Here is a 21,050-nt window from a genome sequence, read left to right as displayed (position 1 = left end):
GTTATGCAAGGAATCAGAGCCACAGTGTAATTGACATGTATGGATTTTCTCTGGAACAGTTGAGAAGTGTACTCCACCCCCTGCCCTATGAGCTGGGGTAAGCTCAAGAGATAGGCTTAAGAGAATGAATGAACTCAGAAGTTTTGGTTTCTTGGAAACATTTTGAGGTTTCATGATATCTGTATCATCTCATATTTCACTTTATGGTGAATTTTCAAATTTCTATTCTTATTCCAGATGACTTTACATAAGAACAGTAACTTAAATTGTAAAGACTCTTATAGAGTCTAATATCATTTCAAGCTCACAAGGGAACATGAATTTTCTGTGTAAATCCAGTTTAAGAAAATATGTTTTCTCTGCTGCTGTTCATGGTGAGGTCAGAGGTCAGGGAGCTTATCTAATTACATGTTTAAAGGAATTCTGAACTTGAGGCTAAATGCCTAAACATGCAAGATCAACATGGATATTTACAGAGAAAAGAAGAAAATAAAAGCTTGACTCGGATAGAGAAAGATAGAAAGAGACAGGCAGAGACAGAGAAGGAAAGATGTGCAGCAACACATTACACTAATGGACATCTACTGTGGTGCTCTGGGCTTAGGGGGGATTACAGTTCACCACGTCACTAAGAACACACACACACACACACACACACACACACAAACTTGAATCAACACATGACCGAGTAATCCACTGTACCTTAGTTACATCCACAGCAGAGGCCTGTCATGTGACTACAGACACACGAAAACCCCCCCCACATAAATCAGTATTTAAAAACTTAAAAATAAACTTGATCATTTGTGTTTTGCATTGAAATCTTCCACTTCTTTGAATTGGGCTGCACCTGCTCCCAGACTAGAAAATTACACTTGTGTTGTTGCAACCAGAGGGCTAAAGTGTATGTTTTAAAACCAACAGCTCCCTCTGCTGGTGTTATAGGCCATTACCAGTGGTGTTACATTCATTGAAATATGGATTTTAGTTTAGTAATTTACTAGTCTACTACACTATTATTTTACTAGTCCAATAAATAAAACTAGTAAACCAATTTAGCTTATGAAGCCAAACTAGTTTGCTAGCCAAACTTCTGCTTAACTGATGTAATTATGGGACGGTGGATATATCGGACAAATGATTTTGAAGATGGAGCTGCCAGGCAGGAGGAAAGAAGGAAGACCACGGAGAAGATTCGTGTTTTTAGTGAAGGAATACATGCACAGGGTTGGGCTGACAGAGGAGGATGATAGGGATATGGTGAGCATCGATACTCAGCTATGGCGACCCCTAAAGGGAGCTGCCAAAAGAAGAAAAGATAAGTGAAAGCAAAAATTCAACACAAAATAAAAATCTAATCTAATTCGAAAATTAAAAACTGTAATAACTTTTATTTCCTCATATATGACCATATTGGGCATACTACTAATTTCCCATGATTGGAAAACGAAACTAAAAATAAAATGGAAACTAAAATGAAAAAATATAGATGGGCTAGAAGAAAAAAATATATTTTTAGAGATTTTATTGTTGAATCAATATATTAATATTTTACTTTATAGTAGCAAAAAACAACAAAAAAACAAAATAAAAAAACGCTCACGTCAACGGCCTGGAGGAGGTATTCGGCTGTCTTCGTTCAGTCACGTGACCGTGTCGCCCTCGTCGTGTCCTTCCGTAGGTCCAGAGTACCCCTTTCTAACACGTACAGGACGGTTAGTATCCAGTGCGGTAACATGTTCCGGGCCGTTTTCCGACTGTCAGCCACGGGAGCGCGGAGTCTGACTCGGTCACGACCCTGCTACTCAGGTAGGACTGTCTGCTTTACAATTTACGTGAAATTAAACAAACTGTGTGATGAATTAAGTCAAATGGGCTCGTATAGCTAGCCAGCTAGCTTAGCTAACCCTATGTGCTTGTATGTAGCTAGAAGCTAACATGGGGTGACATTGAATTAAAGTTGTGACCTGCTGTGTTTAAGGGTCTGAAATTAAAATAGTCTGGTGTTTTCGCCGTTCCTTGTGTGATTTAAATATTGAGGCGCGAAGCGAATTAAAGCGTAAAAGTCACGACCTTGCGATGACCCTCCTCAGTTTGTTTGAGAGCGTCAGCGACCGCAGTTTGCACGCAGCTCATATCAACACGTTGGACTATGGTCAAAACTGAATGCAGATCTCAATCCTGCAGATTTTGATTTAAGATTTACACCGTGAGCATGTATTTGGCTTTGGCCTTTTTAATGCTGCTGTTTTCCAGAAATAACCGACCTGAGCTCACCTGTGCAGGTCATCTAATGTTAGTTGACGGTATATGGCAGACGGGTTCAGAACATTAATGAGTACTATGTAAAAAGTTAATCATTATTCAGGATTGTTGAACTAAATAAATTAAGGTATTATAGTATTTGGTAGAAGTGGTTTTCAGTATCTGTCCTTCAGTCAGTTTGAGAAGGTGCTCTGCTGCCTGTCCAGTTAGCGGTGCAGAGGGTCATCTGGATTATCCATAATGCATAACAGTTTGTTCAGTGACCTCCTCTCTACGACAAATGCTTAGTTTGCAGGCTTCCTACACTGGAAATAAAGAAACTGAAACCAAACTCGTTTACGTCTTCAAATGTACACGCACACAACAGCTACTCTGATCGAGGCGATGGAGCAATAAATTGCATGACCCTATTTTACTTTACTCCCTCAAAATGTGTAACGACTACTGTTGTGCATATTGTCACTCTTTCCGTAATGCCACTGGAATTTATAACTTTGGTACAGTACTTTGAGTTATGTTTCTTTGCATAAAATGCCATTTCATACCAGAGTAAAAATGAAAATGTGCCCTTGTTTAAAAGCCTCTGAGGTTGCATTCAGCCAGAGTGAAAAGTGATAAGAAGCAGCACTGTTAATGATAAGGCGATGAGAGGAGCAGAGGCACTGTGGGTACTGTGAAAAAAGAAATTCTGTTTAACAGTAAAATTAGCATATTGTTTTAAGAATACTTAAAAATTGATATGCATTTAAAAAGTAAATGTTTATTAATATGGTTCAGCACCAAGATGCACTTCCTGTTCCTTTGTAGATGCAGACATTGTTTTTAACTTGTGGTAGATCATTAAATGAGGAAATTTTACAGTGTGGTGTTAAAGTTTAAAATGTCACTGTGTGTATGTTTGATTAAGGACCTGGGATGTTTGATTCACTTTAAGTACAATACAGTGCTTTCTTTGTCTTGGGTAACAAAAAAAAAGTATGTTTTTTTTTTAAAAGTCTGCAATAGTTCAATTTTATGCGGTTTTTATTTATTTATTTATGTTATACAAGTATGTACTTGAAACTTATTTATTGAATCCTTTTTTTCAAGCTCCCTTGGCCTCCAGGTGCTACTCCCATGGAAAGGTGGAGACAGATGAGGAGTTTGATTCCCGTTGGGTCACTTACTTCAGCAAGCCTGACTTAGATGCCTGGGAACTCAGGAAAGGTGACTTTGAGTGGATTATTTTTGTATTGTTATAGTTCAAATGAGGGTTAACTAACTTTAAAATTACATTGCTACTTCTGTTAACTAAACACACACAGGAATGAACACCCTAATTGGATATGATTTGGTACCTGAACCCAAGATCTTGGATTCGGCATTAAGAGCTTGTCGGAGGCTGAACGACCTGGCCAGTGCCATCCGCATCCTTGAAGCTGTCAAGGTGAGTAAGACTCACTTCAGTAAAATATGTCATTAGAGGAAATGGAGTCACATAAATCGTACTCTTTGAGATTACAATTGGATATACACCTTGTTCTGATTTTTTTTTTGTGCTTTACAGCTGACCACATTTCTATCTTTATCTTAGGACAAAGCAGGTCCCCATAAAGACATCTATCCCTACCTGATCCAAGAGCTAAAGCCCACCCTCACAGAACTCGGCATTTCAACACCGGAAGAGCTGGGAATTGACAAGTTGTAGATTATCAAGGTGAGACTGCACCATACCGCAGCATGCTACCTGGATGGGCAGTGTGAATTTTGAAAAGAATTGCTTCAGGCATTAGTAACTGATGCTGCCCAGTGCTACCTCGAACTGTGAATGTGCATGCTGGTCTACTTTATTGCACAATATTATTGTAGATTATGTGGCCCGTTACATACTTTCAATTGCAAACTTGTTTTGTTTCTCTTTCCACAGGTTATTTGATGTATAAAGAGATGAGCTTTCCCGATTCTCTCCACGCTGAATTGCCTATATTGTTTAAATCCAAGCTGTCCTGTGGTGTACAAAATAATGGACCTTATAAATAAACCAGAAATTGAAGATGTTTGCTTGTTCTTTGTGTATGACTAATACATGCTTTGATGTACTTAATTATACCTGTGTAAATATTTGATGTGAAGAATAAATAAGAACCAGCTGAACTCTATCGAAAAGGATAGAAACTAGCATTTTGTTATAACGGATGGTCACGTTGAATTTGATGAACCAGTGTTTTAGATTTTAGTCAGTGCTTACGGTACCCATGTTTATTTACTATGAATTAAAAAAAAAATAAACAAAAAAACCACCCTAAAGCTTCCAGGGTCGCAAGCAAACAGGAGGCTGAAGACGATCAAAGGAGCCAAAGTGGTGTGTGAGCAAAATCCAGCGTAGTGAATCAGAAGACTCCATGATAGCTGCAGAGTTCGACTAGTAATTATAGCTCCACGAGAGCAATTAATTTGTATTTTGAACAGTTTCTCATTTTATTATTTTTACATATTATATACACAGATGAAACCCAAATGAAAATGTAATTTTTTAAAGTAATTCCCAAGCGCTGTTAAACAGAGCATAGAATTTTAAGTGCTTCCTTTTGCTCCTCCTCTTGCTTTCTAAAGAAAGCTAGTTTAGACGTGCTATGATGAAACTAAAAAAATGTATTTTAATAATGAAATATTTCTATCCAGATATTTAGACATAAATGTAACACAAATGTAGACTTTTTATTTTTTGCTTGGTCATAACCGTTTTAGACTTCTCTCTGGGCTCTTATTTTTGCCCATCAGGTGGCACTGAGAGGCTAGAAATCCTGGTTGTAACTAAATATTTGCGTGTTTTGAAGTCCTCGTTTCGCATATTTGCTATGGAAATGGTATAAAATAAGATATTTAAATTGATACTTGTATATTATTTATTATTTTGTGCTTAATATATTTATTATATTACTGTAAGTTGAAACCAAGTCGTTGCTTGAAATTGCTTGGAAAAGTTTTCTTAGTTTGATGTGAACCGGAAACATTAATTGGAAAATATGACAGTCTTGTATTATGATGGTTTAGTGACACGTTTAACACCCATTATAGATTTGTTACCCTTTTATTTTAATATTTATCTGACTGCAATTGTCTTAATAAACTAGGCCGGGGTGCTTTGTCGTACTTCATGATTTTGTAAACCATTTAAGGAACCATTCTCGAGTCAAGGAGGGTTTTATTTTGAAATTTGTGTTTCCCGGAAGTACTATGAAACCTGTCCCGCGAGAACACAGCTAGCTAACAGAAGTTCCTGTTTGCTTATGAACTAAAAGTCCCTTTCCGATGGGGCAGCTGTCAACATGGGTGTGTTGCGGCGTAAACTGTGACAACTAAAGCCAAGATGATGAACGACATTTTGGAGGAGCCGGAGAAGGACTCCCTGCTGGAGGCACAGCAGGAGTCGCAGGGTTTGTCGGTAATGTCAGCTAAACCTAGCTAACGGGGGAGGATAGCTAACTAGCTTAGCGTTTGATTTTTGACATTTCGCTAATTGGGAAATAATTTCAAAATCATTGTAAGGATGAACGAGACTTCGTTGGTAGACCTTAACAAGTGTGGAGGAAATTTATGGAGAGTGAGTGGAATGAAAAAATATAAGAAGTATAGCTGGGGGGGGGATTCAAATCGAAAGGACTAAAACTATAGATTTAAATTTTTCTAATTTTCTTTGGCTGCTGCAATGTAATAGACAGCCCTGGGGAGGACCTGGAGCTAAATGAAAAATGAATCCAAACGAGATTCGTTGCAATATTAAACATATTAACTAATTGTTTTGTTCAGTTGAGGGTATTGTTGAATCCCATTTCTGAATTCAGTTTCTATTACTGTTTTGTATATAATATCACTAGGAGAATTTTCTAAAAAGATGATTAATTACAAAAATATTTGAGTGATGTACTGTGCAATAGTCTTGGGTAGCCTCTCATTTCTGTATATTTTTCTGCAAAAATGGGAAATAGTTGTAGTGATATATGCATGAAGATAAGGCTGTTGCTTGGTCTGAAATACACTGGGAAGCCATGCTGGGAGAAAATCCTCCTGAGTTTCTCTGACAAACCTGCTACATAAAAGACAACAATGCTGTTACATTTTTGCTTCTCTTTCTTCCTGGTTGGTGTCTGGCATTCATTGCATCTTCGCTGATTTGATGAAAGTCCAACTGGGATAACCGCATATTTTAAGAGCTTTTTTTTTTTTTTTTTTTTTTTTTTTTTTTTTTTTTTTTTTTTTGTTACACGCCTGTATTCCTTTTATTTCTATAAGTGCTATAGGGTGCTGACTATCCCAAGTTTCTGTTCCAGTGGCTGGTGGGAGTCAATGAGTAGGTACTGGAATGTGTGTGTTTCCAGTAAACTTAAAGGTTAAGGCTTCCATCCTCCTCAATGATCACAGCACAGACCAGGGACAATAACCTATTATCCTTGGTATCCTCCCTGGTGAACTTTGTTTTTATCCACTGCCATTTTGTTTGGTAAAGGCTTCTACTTGGTTTGTTTTTTGACCCAGTTGTCATCCACGTATCAGTACCAGTGGCTAGGTTTTATCCCTTTGAAGAAGCCCAAAGCTTTAATTTCCACTTCTCTGTGTAAAGGTTGGGTACAATGGGTGATACTGGGGAGCCCATGGTACATCCATGCTTTTGTCTGTAGCAATCCTAATTGTTTTTGATATATGTGGTGGTAAGGCAAAGGTGTACTGCAGTGCAAATCTGATTGTAAAGCTAGTTCTGTTGTGTAAGGAACTTACTTCACTCTTACTATACTCATTTAATGACTGTCTCCAGTGCCTTAGTTATAGGTATACAAATGAAAAGGGAGATGACATCATTTGTGGACCTTGTTGGTAAAGTCAGTGCAGTTTTAGAACAAATTTGTTTTTTGTAACAGGCTACTGATAACAAATTGGTTTTCAATAGGTTTCTCTTATCTGTAGCTGCAACACTAGATTATACCTTAAGTTAAGCGTCTTTCATGGTTGAATGTTTCATAAGTCTGTGTGAAGTGGCTTTGAAAAATTTTGAAAGACCTTCAAAAGCTGGGAGAACTGTTGCTCAAGACATGTGAAAAGATTAGAATACAGCTTCTTGGAATCAAAATACTAAAAAAAAATTAAGTGGTTGTTCAAGACTTTGCACGGTGCTGTATATCTGGTTTTGTCCTTTTGTTCCACCCTGTTATTGTAACATGTAAACTATTTTATCTTTTCAGTGATTTTCACCATAAAGGACAGTCACTTCATTTCATTGTACAGTACATTGTATTTTGACAGTGAAGCTGTTGATTGAGTCATTCATTAAAGTACTGATTGTACTTTCAATTTTTAAAACTTAAGGGGCCAAGTAGTGGCACAAGACCTAAGAGCACAGATGGCAGCATCAGGCCAGTGGAAAAAAGAGGACCTTACATCATGTCCAGAGCGCCAGCCATCCATCTCAAACTACGTAAGTATTTCCTCACCTCAAACAGTTGGTGGCATAAACACTTTAATTTTATCCCTATCTGTAGGTCACCAGTCCTGCTGTGATTGTTGTTTTTATGAGTTGATTTATGCTGATGTGCATGAATAGTGTTGAATGTGCACCTAGCAGGACAACAAAGGCTGAGTCATATGACACTGTTGGGCACTCTCAGCTTAACCTAGTCACAAAATATCTTCCTCTGTTCTTGATGTCTCTTAAAAATCTTTACTGTAACAAAGAGGTGACATAAAACACTGGAGGTGATTTTTGGTGTGTGGGTGTGTGTGTCCTTGTTTTGTGTTTTTTTATGCAGCACTGCCTAGGGGCCTGAAGATCTTAGCCTTTCTTAGACTTAGACTTTCTTCTGGATTTTCTAAATCCTATAATGATACCACGTACAGTATACAATAAGACTCTCATCTTATGTTATTTTTCTTATATTTTTAGTCTTTCAGAGTGGTAAACCGCTCCCAGTCTGCCTCTCCCTGGGATGTTCTCTATATACAAAATCATGTTACTTATTAACTAAATGGATGTTAGATGTTTCACTGGATACAAAACTTTTCTAGTCAATCGTTCATACATCTCAGTTTATTTTAAAAAGTGCATAGGAGTGTCTTTAGTCTGAAAAACATGTTGAAATTCGTAGGTGTTATGAAAAATGGGTTATAGGTTATATAGGTTCAATTTTTCTGCCTGTGTAAACTGTCAGTGTTTACTTTCTCTCTCCACTCCCTCTATGGTCAGTTCTGCCCTAACAAAAATGTCTTTTGTTATCTCAAGAGAAACACAGGGAGATGGCGAGGAAAGCGCTGAAGAAGAAAGCTCTCTCACCGGGGCCTCCAGTGACGCACCAGCCCAGACAGGGAGCCAAGAGGTCAGAAGGAAAGAATACCAAAGAGGAAGCAGCTTTTTGTGATGTCAGCATAATGAACATGAAATGTGATTTATTATTTTAATGCTGTTTCTGGTTGTCTTTTGTTTGTGTTTTTAGGATGGTGAAATATAACAAGGGCTATGCTGCTTTGAGTCAGCACGCTGAGGATACTTTGGTTGCAATTGACTCAGACAGGTATGGTCAAACCTGGTATTCATGTTATTAGGTTAAAACAGTAGTACACTAAGGACTAACGGTCTGGTGTTATCATTTGTGAGGTTTTTTTCAGCCTTTTAAAAAAAAATTGAAAAGAACAAATTTTTTTTTTTTTTTTAAACTGTAAGAATTACTGTATCTCTGACCTTAAAACCACAATTTAAAATGTTTCTGTTGTATTTCTATACAACAAAGAACATGTTCCAACATAAAAATCCTTACATTCTTTGAACAGCGTGAAAGTAGATAACATGAATCAAGATCACTTAGATGATCACATGATGTCTAAACCACCATATGTCATATCTTACCAGTTCAGGTTAGGTGTCTGTAAACCCATACTTTACAATCTACAATCCAAAATGTAAACCTGTTTAAAAAAAAAAAAAAAAGTCAAAAAGCTTTTACTTGACATTTGAATTTTCCACATCAAAATGACTGAATTTATTTATGTATGTGTAAATGTATGTTTATATGTAATCACAAGTCAATGTCTCTTTCAAATCGTCAAAGAGAAAGCACACCATTTCAAATATTAAACAAACCACAACACTTGAGAAATTACAGTTGCACTGTTAGGTTTGATATTTATTTAAGGGAATTTTGAACTCTCCCAGCAAGCCCAAAACATTAACATATAGTGCATTACAATTGGTGTTTGGGTCCTTAAAAGTGGAGGACTCTACAAGAGGTAAAATCACAGCAGCTGTTTGTAAAAGATAAGCGATTACATAGAATAAGATGTGGGTATTTGTCCAGTATAGTTTTGTAAATAGAAAGTATACCAGCCAGATCATAAAGTACACCATCATGTGCGATCGATAATGAATTTGATATAAACTGTAACGCAGAATATACGAATGTAGTCCAAAGGCAACAGCATGTATGCATATAAGTAAAGTTACCATAATGAATAGCGTTTAATAACTTGGTCTGTACAAGTATTTTCCTAACTGCTAAATTAAAACAGGCCCATTTTCTGTAATTAAAATTCAGGCTAACTTTAATTTGTCGTCACTGGGTTCTCAATTTGCTCTCTAAAATTGTGCCTCCTAAGTTATGAACAGAATCTGTCCTTCATGTCTTAACAGTGATGAAGAGATTGATTTTGAGCAGTATTCCTCTGGATACTCTTCAGCTGAGGTGAGTTATTTCCACAGGACATTTTTTTTAGATTCTCTTCGAATCTGTTACCATTGTGTCAAACTGGTTGGGTGACTTTTAGCCACAGCATGCTGAACCATGGTTTATGTTCTTATCAAATCTGGCTTTTTGATTTTTGTTTCAATTTTAGCTCCTTGCCTTTGTGACTTTGGTGCTTCTTTCACAAACACATTGGATTGACTTGTCAGCACACACCACTGAAAGCAGACCACTGAAAACCCTGCCCTTTGCGGCACCAAATTACATGCAAACTTGGGAATTTTTTTTCTTGATTAGCATTCAGATCTCTCAATGAATACAAAAGACAGATTTACCACAAAGCAAGAAAGCACGAGATAAGGCCATTCAAAAAGGTATTGGCTGAAGCACATGATTATTATGCCAACCCTTTTAACAAAGATCATTCAGCAAGCAGCTCATTTACAGCTGCACCAGAAATGCATCAGACATTCACAACTGGTAGCATAGTTTTTTATTTGAATTTGTACGCATGCCAGAAACGACATGTACTGAGTACATGTGTGAATAAATGTGAGAATAAAGGATAAGTTTTACTTCTGTTATTTTTCTTTCCCAGGCACTGAGTCTCATGACTTAAGATTATTATCTAGGTTTGTACCTTGTGGCAAACTCTGTCTTGTTCTATTCTAACAAGACATACAGAGACTGAGTCATAAAATTTGGAAATAACTTGGCATGTTTCACTTCCAGTTCCTTCCTCTTGAGGTTGGTGGGTTTTTTGAAGGTTTTCTGGTGACAAAAGCTTTAGACACTTTCAAGTTTACTGTCCAACATGCAGGATGCAAGTAGATACCCCCGTCATGAAATTTGGAACCTTTTACATGTCCCAGAAGTGTTTGCTAAAGAAGACTTCAGAAGTTGTCAGCTATAATGGATACATTACAGTTGAATGACTTCCACATTGTCACCAAAAAGTTTCTAACATTAGTGTTTTAAGTTTTATCAAGGCTGCGTTGAAGTTTTACATTCCAAAAATAATATAATAAAGTAACATAAGAAAATAACATAACAAAACTTCCAAGTTGGCTTACAAAACTACGTGCTAAATGGACTGGTACTCATCCAGTACTTTTGTACTCTTACTTAAAACTTAGTGCTTTTTACACCAATTTGGGACAGTTTGGGGTTTAGTAATTTTCCCAAGGACGAGGACACCAAGAGCCAGGGAATCAAACCATATGCCTTCCGTTTAATAAATGAGCTGTTTTACCTCATGAGCACAGCCTCTCACAGAGTGCAGCAGCCCTTGATAGACTTGCCTTTAAATATGTAATTTTTCCATGTAAAAATTCATTCATTCATTAAGTAACATTATTTTTAAGTGGTTACACTAATCTGGTTGCATCACATCTCAAGTATATTCTGTCTTTGCTCTCTAGATCCATCCTGATTTGAGCAAGCAGCTGCTTCAGGATGGCTATCGCCTGGATGAGATCCCCGACGATGAGGACCTGGACCTGATTCCACCCAAAGCCATGGGCTCCTCTGTGTGCTGCTGCTCTGAGGGCCCGTCCTGCCCCATACAGTGATGTCAGTGCAGTGACTCAAATCTAACAAAGTCTTGGCTCCTGCTTCAGTTTACTTTAATGACTGGTGCCTGACGCCTTCTTTGTCACGCAGCTCCACTGCTAGAGGACTTCCAGCTCTAAAGCCAAACACCTCTTCATACAGGACTGCGTGCACTGAGATTGCTCAACCCCCTTTGAAAACGCAGGTGGACATGAGAACAAGCCTTATCCACTGTGACCCCAAAGCTTGAGCTATTTTTTTATTTATTATATTTTTTTTCGTTGTTTCTTTAAAAAAAATAGGACTGTGTGAAATGCTAACTACACTACTGCTCCTAACAGATTAATTCAACATTTAGGATGATGCACCTGTTAACCCAAGGGTGAACTGGTTACTGTCTTTTGTAATTGGGCAGTTACTTGTGCAACCCTCTAAGCATGACATGCATACAGATATGATATACAGTCTTACTGTTTCAGCTCTTTGGTGAATCTACATTACCCAGTTATCAACCAACAGCTACATGAAGTAATTGCACCTTGTTTTATCAATGACATTCCCAGATCACTGAAGTATTAACTATTTTTTTTCTTTAAAATTACATTTGAGTTTTATTCCTAAATGAAATGGCCACGACATAAATAGTCATGTCTCAACAAAAATAACTACTTACAATCTGAAAAAATATATAGTTTTTGAGTGGACTCATTAATAACACACATAATAATTACTATAAAAAGTCACTATATTTTACAAGTTGTAATTGAGAAAACTGCGACAAATCGAGGAGGACGAAGCCATCCTCTTCTTTAAAAAAAACAAAACAAAAAGGTCATTGGACAGGATTGGATAAGGAGAAAGTGAAGCATACTAGTATTCTAGTTGGCAAATGCCACACTGCTGTTTAAGGCACAGCTGTGAGCAGATGGAATGAAGTGCTTTGATAGAAGAACACGTGACATTTAACTACATTTGGACTTCATAGAAGTCATTATGTGACATTTGCATTTCAGTTTTTTTATTTGATATGCATTAAGTAACATGGTGTGGTTGAGACGAATTCAAATATAGATTCATGTTAAAGACATTTGTGTTCAAAGATGGATATGTAGCATTTTGGCCTCATTCAGGTTATGATTCAACTAAGAGTTACTTTATTTTATTTATATATATATATTTGTCATCATTTGTTGAAGACACTAATTATTGTGACACGATAACAGCAGATCACCATTAGAATCAAACTTTTAGTCCAGCCTTATGTTATTTTATTAGGCTCATACTATATGTTGGCCTCATTTTCTGTGTTATGATGTGTTGCTGATTCCTGCATAATGGACACACTTATGTACTGAAAAAATTTAAACTGGAAGACAATTTTTTTTTTTCACTTTTAAAAATGTATGTGTTCACTGACATGCTACAGCCTGGGTAATATTTTACTGTTAACTGTTTGAAACCGTAGTAAAAGGAAAAAATGTTAAATGTCAGAGTAAGTGATAGTGATCACTTCTCAGGAGATTTATTTGTGTGTATGTGTATGTGTGTGCATGCGTGAGTGATGGATGGATGGTGGGTGTATGATCATAAATAGAAATGATTTGGTTTTCCACTTACATTAAGAAATAGAAATTAGGAAACTGCACAACGAGTTAAGTGCAGGGAGGACATGTGACTGCTATTTTACTGAAATACTGGCCACTCTGTTACTTCCTTTGCTGTGATGGTAACTCTCAGTGGTGTGAATAAATGGTATAGCATACCACTTGATCAACATAACAGATTGAGGACTGGAAAAGTGACATTTTGTGCAATGACAAAGTAGGAACCTTGGTTTGTACTTTACAAAGTTGGAATCAGTCCTTTTTTTTCCCCCTCACACCTTTGCACTGTAAGGTGTTAGAAAATCTTACCTTACTAGTATTTGTCACGCACACCATCTCCTCCCAGCACTCCTTGGTTGTAATGTGGGTGTTTAAGGAATAAAAGCTGATTCTACTATAACACTTAAGTGTGAGTTACTCGATACAGGTGTGAACTAAATGCTTTAAAATGGACCAGCTGAATTTATAGTGTATTGACGCCGGCCCTGGCTCTGCACGTTCTTATGTACATACAATTTTGCACTTAACACCAGTGGTCAGTAGCAAGTACACTTGACTCACCTGTACTATGCAACTATTGGGACAATCTGTATGGTGTACATCCCTGTGATGAGATAGTGTTGTTGCGTGCAAAATGCAATAACAGGTTGTTTTTTTTATGATGGTAAATGCTAATCTTTTTATTTGAATTGTATTGTTAATTGGTTTACATTAAAAAATAAAAATCGGTTGATTATGCTTATGTGTCTTATTTTTGATTAGAATTGGAGCTGTTATTAGTGGTTTTTTGGTTAATGGGTAGTAACCACTTGCCTGATACTATGTGGATTTTCAAAATATTAACTCTTATGAACTCTTTAAAACTTCTCAAGGTTTCCTGTGATATCAGGCATGTAGACATTTGCAGCTTTAAATCCTGGAATTTTTGAGCCCTGAGCCTTTATGGATTGGACATCCCACAGATTCTCAGTCAAAATAAGATTTGGGGAATTTGTAGAACAACCTTTTGTCATGTCCCTCAAAGATTTTATGCTACTGAACCATTGTTGCTCTACCAGAATACATTTTGCTCTTTCTTTTAGTGTTTAGTTAGGCTGTATGTCAAAGTAACATTTACATGAATGTTACGTTTCATAGCAGAACATTCACCAGAATACCACAGAGTTCTTCTGTCTTTTGCTGCCATCTCTTTCAGGTAAAAAACTGCAAACACACCTGAAACTGTGTCAGTGACACCTGGAACATCTCAGAGGACGCACACATTTTGACCACATTTTTCATCATTCAGTAATTTAAAAAAAAATCCACCTTAGATGTTACTTTAATAATAATCAGCACAACAGCATCAATAGCCTCATTTGTTTGTTTTTTTCCCTAACAGCCCTCCCCATCCTTATTTATATTAGTTTCACTTCATATTTTTCACCAACTTGTCTGTGCCCCACCAGTGGGGACCCACCCAACCCCTCACAGTTTCAGAACCACTGCTGTCAGGAGATATTCAGTATTACAGACTGCATCTATCTGTGTCTTCACTGACATGGCTGATTACTGCAGTTGTAGTAGTTTTTCACTCGTATTTCATTCAGCACTTTTGTTTTCATTACTTTCCAAGGTGGATTTTCTCACTTCAGTTTAATTTTTGTTGGCAAATTTTATGGAAACACTTTATAATAACCACACACTATTAAGCATTTGTAAGATGTTAGTTAATACGTATTTCATTGTCAAAGTATTACTGCTTCTTAGTATGTCGTTTATAAACACTGATATAAATGCTTTACTGTTCCTTAACAAGCTCACCTATAACGTGTTCAACGACAGCATTTTTATATTTTATAAATGACGGATTAACAATTTCTAAATACAGTTACATAAATTACATCAAGCACAAACAAGTGTTTTATAAATACTTGTATGAAATTGTAATTCATGAATAATTAAAACAGTTACTAGTCGTTAGTAAAGCATTTTGTGTGAATCTAAAGTGAGGATAATCTGTGTCTGACAAAGCTTTACAAATGAAACTGAAAGGTCAGCAGGACCTCGAGACTCAAACAGCTATCTTCACAACAGACAAAGGAAAGACACAAAGCACAAGGGGATCCAGCAGATACAAATTTCTATTGCATGATTCAGACATAATTCACTGTTTGCTGAATAATGAAATGTATGTTGGGCCAGAGACACAGTGGTTAGCACTGTTTAATATGGTTATCAGCCCACCCTGTGCAGCTATAACAGCTTCAATTCTTCTAGGAAAGCTTTCCACAAGTTTTATGAGTGTGTTTATGGGAATTTTTGTCCATTCTTCGAGAACCGCATTTGTAAGATCAGACACTGATGCTGGGCAAGAACACCCGGCTCGCAGTCTCCACTCTGATTTATCCCAGAGGTGTTCTATTGGCACTTCTATCAGCTCTCTGTGTAGGCCAGTTAAGTTCTTCCACACCAAACTCGCTCATCCATGTCTTTATAGACCTTGGTTTGTGCACTGGTGTGCAGTCATGTTGGAACAGGAAGGAAATTGTCCAAAATGTCTTGGAATGCTATAGTATCAACAGTTCATTTCACTGGAACTAAGGGGGTGAGCCAAACTCTTTAAAATCAACCCCACACAATAATCCCCCCTCCACCAAACTTTACATTTTGCACAGTGGAGTCACACAAGTACCTTTCTCCTGCCAGCCACCAAACCCAGAGTCATTCTTTGGATTTCCAGATGATTTTCAGTCTAGAGAACAGGTTTCGACTGCTCTAGAGTCCGGTGGTGGCGTGCTTTACATAACTGCACCTGATTTTTTGGTGGTGTAAGGTTTAAACGCAGTTGTTCAGCTACAAAAACCTATTTCATTAGAATAGAATAGAATAGAATAGAATAGAATAGAATAGAATAGAATAGAATAGAATAGAATTCAACTTTATTGTCATTGCACATGTCACAGGTACAAGGCAACGAAATGCAGTTTGCATCCATCCAGAAGTGCTTTAGCCATGATATAGATATATTACAATATATATTAGCAATAATATAGATATGTAAGTATATTACACAAATGGGTCTATTATGGTATGTTATAATGTACACGGTATGAAGGTATGTTATGAATATGCTATAACTATAAGTATGTACAGGCTGTAGTGAGTACAAGCTATGTACAGGCTATGAACAGGATATAAATATGAAAAACTATACAGAATATGAAATAAAAAACTATACAGAAATATGAGATATACAGTTATACAGAAATGTGAACTATGCAAGTTTTAAACAGTTGTAGAATTAAAAATTATTGTATGTACAGAATGATTATTTACACAGAACTATACAGTAGTGCAGTTAAGATAAGTGAGATATGTGGATAATTTCTACAGAGGCTATATAAAGTGCTAGTGGTTGTGAGTGGTGGTTCAGTCCATGTTATTATTGTGTGTATGAGGGTACAGTTGTCCATTGTGTGTGTGTGTAGGTGGTTGTGGGTGTGTGTATGTTCAGTCCATGAGTTTAAAGTGGGTCAGATGTCAGGTTAAGCTCTCTACACACTGTTCTTGAGCTAATCTGAAGGCCACATGAAGTTTAGAGGTCTGTAGCGAAAGTTGGCGACCTCTGCACACTATGTGCCTCGGCGTCCGCTGACCCCCCTTTTTGACTTATTGTGGCCCACCACTTTGTGGCTGAATCGCTGTGCTACGCAGTCACTTCCACTTTGTTACAACAGTTACTACTTTGAGACTGATAAATATTTAGTAGTGAGGAAATTTCACAACTGGACTTGCTGCACAGGTGGCATCCTGTCACAGTACCACACTGAAATTCACTTAACTTATGTGTGGGTTCTCAATCACCCAATTCATTTTAGTCTAAGGGACCGCCATGGAAAGAAAGTTTTTTTAAACTTGAAGAAGTGGGTATTCGTCAGGGTTCAGAGGAATTAATGTACAACACAAACACCTAACCAACAGCCATTTACATATCTCAGTTTCAAAACACATAAGCACCAAAGCCTTGTGACCAAAATGATAAAGAATAAAAGTAATGACAATATTGTTTATATATAGTTTTTGGTTACTTTTTATAGAGTCATTTTTTTATTTCAGTTTACTATAAAATTTTCCCCAACACATTTTAGTTCTTAGTTTAGTTTTAGTTAACTGTAATATCATTGGATCAATTTATGAGCTAACCAGCATGAACCATACACTGTCTGTGGTTTCCTCAAGGGGGTAGCAGGGAGCCGCACTGCAATTTAATGATTATGCTGCGCTTCAACCTCAGCATAGCCCTGTCCATTGAGTTTTTGTAGAATTATTTTAAACCTTGCCTCATAATGGTTCATGTTTCATTTTTAAAATTAATAGAACAGGTTGTTTTCTTTAAACGGTCTGACCTATTAAATGTCTACTTATTGAGAGACCAATATCCATGTGCAGAAAGATCAATTTCAAGCTTTAAAACTATGATTTTAAAACTATCCATTTTAAACTGACAACATCCACATCTACTTATGCTTACATTTTCATATATTACACCTGCATTTGGCACTTTAAAATCAGTTTAATACCTTCTGAAAATACAACATTTTGGTTTGAGGTTTTAGTTGATCTTATGCAAAAAGTTGTGGATATTCAGACCATTTTGTGTAAAATAAAGACTCGGAAGAATCGGAATTAACACATTACAGGTAAAAAAGCTTAATAAAAGTGGTGAACTGAAAAGGGCTGATACTTGTTGCTGTCGCTGGGCGGGCCTAACGCTGTAGTGCGCCATGCTGGGGGTGTCAATTGAAGGGGAGGAAAAAAACCGACTGGGAGTTACCTCAGCGCTTTCCGAGATATGAGATCTGGCCATTTTCCAGTCGGTGCACTTTTTTATTAAAGAAGAAAACCCCGAAAATCACGGGGCAAAAAAGAAAGAAAGAAAGAGACGCACCCGCATTTGAAGAGGTCACCCAGATAAACAGCGTTCAGCGGCTTTCTGCCGGCGGATCAGTCGGAATCTGCGGTGCACGCTCGGAGTCTCTCTCCCTCAACCCCCCCGTGCGCGCGCGCGCGTGTGTGCGTGTGTTTACAAGTGTTTGAACGACTGCCAAAAGAAGAAGGAGGAAAACGCCAAGGAAGGAGGGATGGTGGACAATTCAAGCAGTAGTAAGGCACAAATGGTGAGTCGGGGTTCTGCTTCTCGCCCTTTTGTACTTTCCTAAACGGCAGCGAGCTGAAAACGCTCCGATTGCTTTTTATTTTACGGCATTGGCTCGTTCAACGTTGTAGAATTCAAAGAAAACAAACTTCTTAGGGGTAATCAGACTATTTGGTAGGTTACTTTTATTTATTTATTTTATAGTTTTCGACAACACTGTAATAACGTTATTCATTTTTTTCCTAAAGCGTTGTTGCATATTTTGCATTTGTTGGGAGTATCCTGAAATCGTGTCCAGGTTTGAGGTTGTGGCACCTCACTATCTAAACACGGAAAATGTGTTTTAACAGTTTTTCTCTTCTCTTCTCTTCTCTTCTCTTCTCTTCTCTTCTCTTCTCTTCTCTTTTCTTTTTTCACTTTGATGGTTGTTTATCTACTTTAGTTTAACTATAGTTAATCTAGTTTATCGGGATAACTACTTTTATGATTGTAGATACATGAATATCCGTTTAACTTTCTTACTAATACACACCTCTTACTGCGTTGTCGTTTTGACAAATTACTGCAATACTTTCTTAAGAACTTAGCAAAACTCAGAGTGGGTTACTGCATTTCAATTATTTCCTCTAATCTTAACAGGGATTTTTCTGTTGCTGGTTACTGTAGTGTTTACTTTCTAAACTCTTTATGTAGATTAGTCCTTTGTGTAAAAGTTTGATTTGGCTACTTTCTAGTCTAGTATTTTTTTTTCTGCTTTTATTCATGCTCAGGTTTTAAGAGCTCCAGTTACTAGCGAGATTTTTGTATTTTTTTTTCTATTTCTTTATTTAGCTTAAAATAATTTTATTTTGTTGTTGGGGTATTGTAGGTTTAAAAGTACACAAGCGTTTTACTTCTTTAATCTGATGAAAATCGTGTGGGTGAATTATCCAAATTTGTTTGAGTTAATGTTTAAATTGGGCTTCTTCGGCTCCACTGTAGCTTTCAGGAGTAATTAGGTTTCAGTATGCAGTAAGTCATCCATGACTCCTCTCTTCCTCTCACAGCCCGGAATGTCTCAGGAGCCTGGTGTGGCCTTTCCTCCAAGCACCTCTGCAGGAGGAATGAAGCTCGAAGCAGTGATGGAGCAGCTCCAACGCCAGCAGCAGGCACGATTAGAAATGGAGCGCAAGGAGAGAAAGATACGAGAAGCTCACATCATGTACGCTCAGCAGGTTGCTGCCCAACAGGCCATCTTAGCAGCTGCCCGGGCTTCTGGAGCCAGCTTCATGGGGAAAGGCCTGCCTGGAGGCATCGCTGGTGGTGGATTGCCTCCCCGGGTGTCCAATCAGAGTAGTGTAGACTCAGACAGAGAGGATGACGAGGACAGAGGTCGGGATTCTGGAGATGAGGACGATGACAATGAGATGATGGAAGGGGATGAGGGTAGCGATGATGATGAGGGAAGCGCCAGTGGTCTGGAGTTCCTCCGCAAGCAGACCCTTGCTTTACAGCAGAATGCCTCACGAATCCCAGCCCGTCCATTTGGCAGTTACTCTGCATTGGCTCCCCAGAGGGCTGCTTCCCCACCTGTTAGAGTGAAGCAGGAACCTGACGAGGGCCTGTCTCCTGCAGGGGCACACTCTGCTACTTCTCCTAATGGACAAGCTGACTGGGGCTTTGATGACCACTTTAGACAGGTTAGTACCTTGTCAGTTGTAGCCCTTCTTTCCACAGGATTTCCTTTGTAATCCATCTGATCCTATTATGTTCTTTCACAGTTATCTAATTCAAATATGAGTATAAAACTTCAGAATTCAAAATTGTCCGTCTTTCCTTAAATATTGCAAATCACGGCAGAGTTTTTGTTTTGTTTTTTAATTAATTTAAATTATCACTATAGTTTACTGAGATCCAAATGAGTATGTCCTTATACTGCTTGTCAGTTTTCCATTTAGGGTCTTGTTTGTATTCTCAGTCCAGCCCCCTGCCGTGAGAGACAACTTAATCTTAACTGTGGCTTGAACCGCTCCAGGAGTATCTTTGTGAGTCACTTCAAATCTCTGCAGAGGTTTGACCGCCGATTGGCTTTTGTGGCAAAAAAAAAAAAAAAAACTACTAAGTGAGTCCTGGCAGAGGGCCAGGCCAAGGCGCAATGTTTTCACGCTCACTAGTTCTCTCCCCACGCGCTCTCATTTTGTATGCCTCTCTCACTCTGTGTCCCTCTTGGCGCTTTGCTTGGGCTCTGGTTTGGCTCTGGTCCAGGTAGTGGAGTCAGGCGAGACATAGCTGCTGCTACTACTGTAAGGCTGTGGGAGGTTTGCTGGGTCAGTTGGAGGATTTCGGGTGGGTGGAAAGGTTGGATGTAATACACAGCAGCAGCAGTCTGTCACACCCCACTCTCGCCACCCCAAGAGTCAGGGCTCTGTGCCAAGTGCAGGCTACTTTCACTTGAAAGTAAATATTGCCTCAGCACAGTCTTACAGAACTCTGGAATGCCAACTGGGAACCCAGCCGAGCTGCATGTTTTAGCATCATGGCAGGTTAAAGAGAGTGCAGCAGGCTGCGGGTGATATAAAAAGCCCTAGCTGTGCAGTAGTTGGCAGTGTCGCAAAATATATCTGTGCTCTGTCAGTGGGCTGAGGGTGCTGGACTATCATCTGTCGGGATTTTATTACTGTCTATTTAAAGGTAAATGTCTTTGCATGGTGCTTCTCTAGTTCACATTTCCAAATTTAGCTTTAGAGCGTGTACATTTGGTAATGACACGTAGAAGTACCACAGTGTGAGATGGTGAGAGAAGCCAGTGTA

The 21,050-nt window shown here is 38.1% G+C and overlaps 3 protein-coding genes across 4 annotated transcripts in view; all 3 read left to right on the top strand.

Annotated features, from left to right (window-relative positions):
* The first annotated feature begins 1,651 nt into the window (after positions 1 to 1,651).
* On the top strand, positions 1,652 to 4,301 carry LOC116325569 (cytochrome c oxidase subunit 5A, mitochondrial-like). The gene is made up of 5 exons (XM_031746504.2): positions 1,652 to 1,809; positions 3,355 to 3,471; positions 3,570 to 3,691; positions 3,839 to 3,961; positions 4,172 to 4,301. The coding sequence occupies exons 1-4, from the start codon at positions 1,737 to 1,739 to the stop codon at positions 3,950 to 3,952; spliced, it is 426 nt and encodes a 141-aa protein (XP_031602364.1). The 5' UTR covers positions 1,652 to 1,736; the 3' UTR covers positions 3,953 to 3,961; positions 4,172 to 4,301.
* Positions 4,302 to 5,476: 1,175 nt separating this feature from the next.
* On the top strand, positions 5,477 to 13,861 carry fam219b (family with sequence similarity 219 member B). The gene is made up of 7 exons (XM_031746514.2): positions 5,477 to 5,689; positions 7,606 to 7,714; positions 8,516 to 8,609; positions 8,727 to 8,804; positions 9,917 to 9,968; positions 11,390 to 11,540; positions 11,631 to 13,861. Exons 1-6 carry the CDS (start codon positions 5,615 to 5,617, stop codon positions 11,537 to 11,539), a joined length of 558 nt encoding a protein of 185 aa, XP_031602374.1. The 5' UTR covers positions 5,477 to 5,614; the 3' UTR covers position 11,540; positions 11,631 to 13,861.
* A 4,058-nt stretch (positions 13,862 to 17,919) lies between these two features.
* LOC116325637 (AT-rich interactive domain-containing protein 3B) overlaps positions 17,920 to 21,050 on the top strand; it is a 57,853-nt gene continuing 54,722 nt past the window's right edge. For both annotated transcript variants that reach the window (XM_031746593.2, XM_039613006.1), the window contains exons 1-2: positions 17,920 to 18,282; positions 19,307 to 19,939. In XM_031746593.2, the coding sequence (XP_031602453.1) occupies positions 18,247 to 18,282; positions 19,307 to 19,939 (669 nt within the window). In that variant the 5' untranslated portion in view covers positions 17,920 to 18,246. The remainder of the gene's footprint in view (positions 18,283 to 19,306; positions 19,940 to 21,050) is intronic.

Source organism: Oreochromis aureus, linkage group 1 (genome assembly GCF_013358895.1).
Source record: "Oreochromis aureus strain Israel breed Guangdong linkage group 1, ZZ_aureus, whole genome shotgun sequence".
In the NCBI taxonomy this organism is placed as follows: domain Eukaryota; kingdom Metazoa; phylum Chordata; class Actinopteri; order Cichliformes; family Cichlidae; genus Oreochromis; species Oreochromis aureus.
The sequence above is the reverse complement of the archived record's forward strand: the minus strand, read 5'-3'. Positions and strand labels throughout refer to the sequence as shown.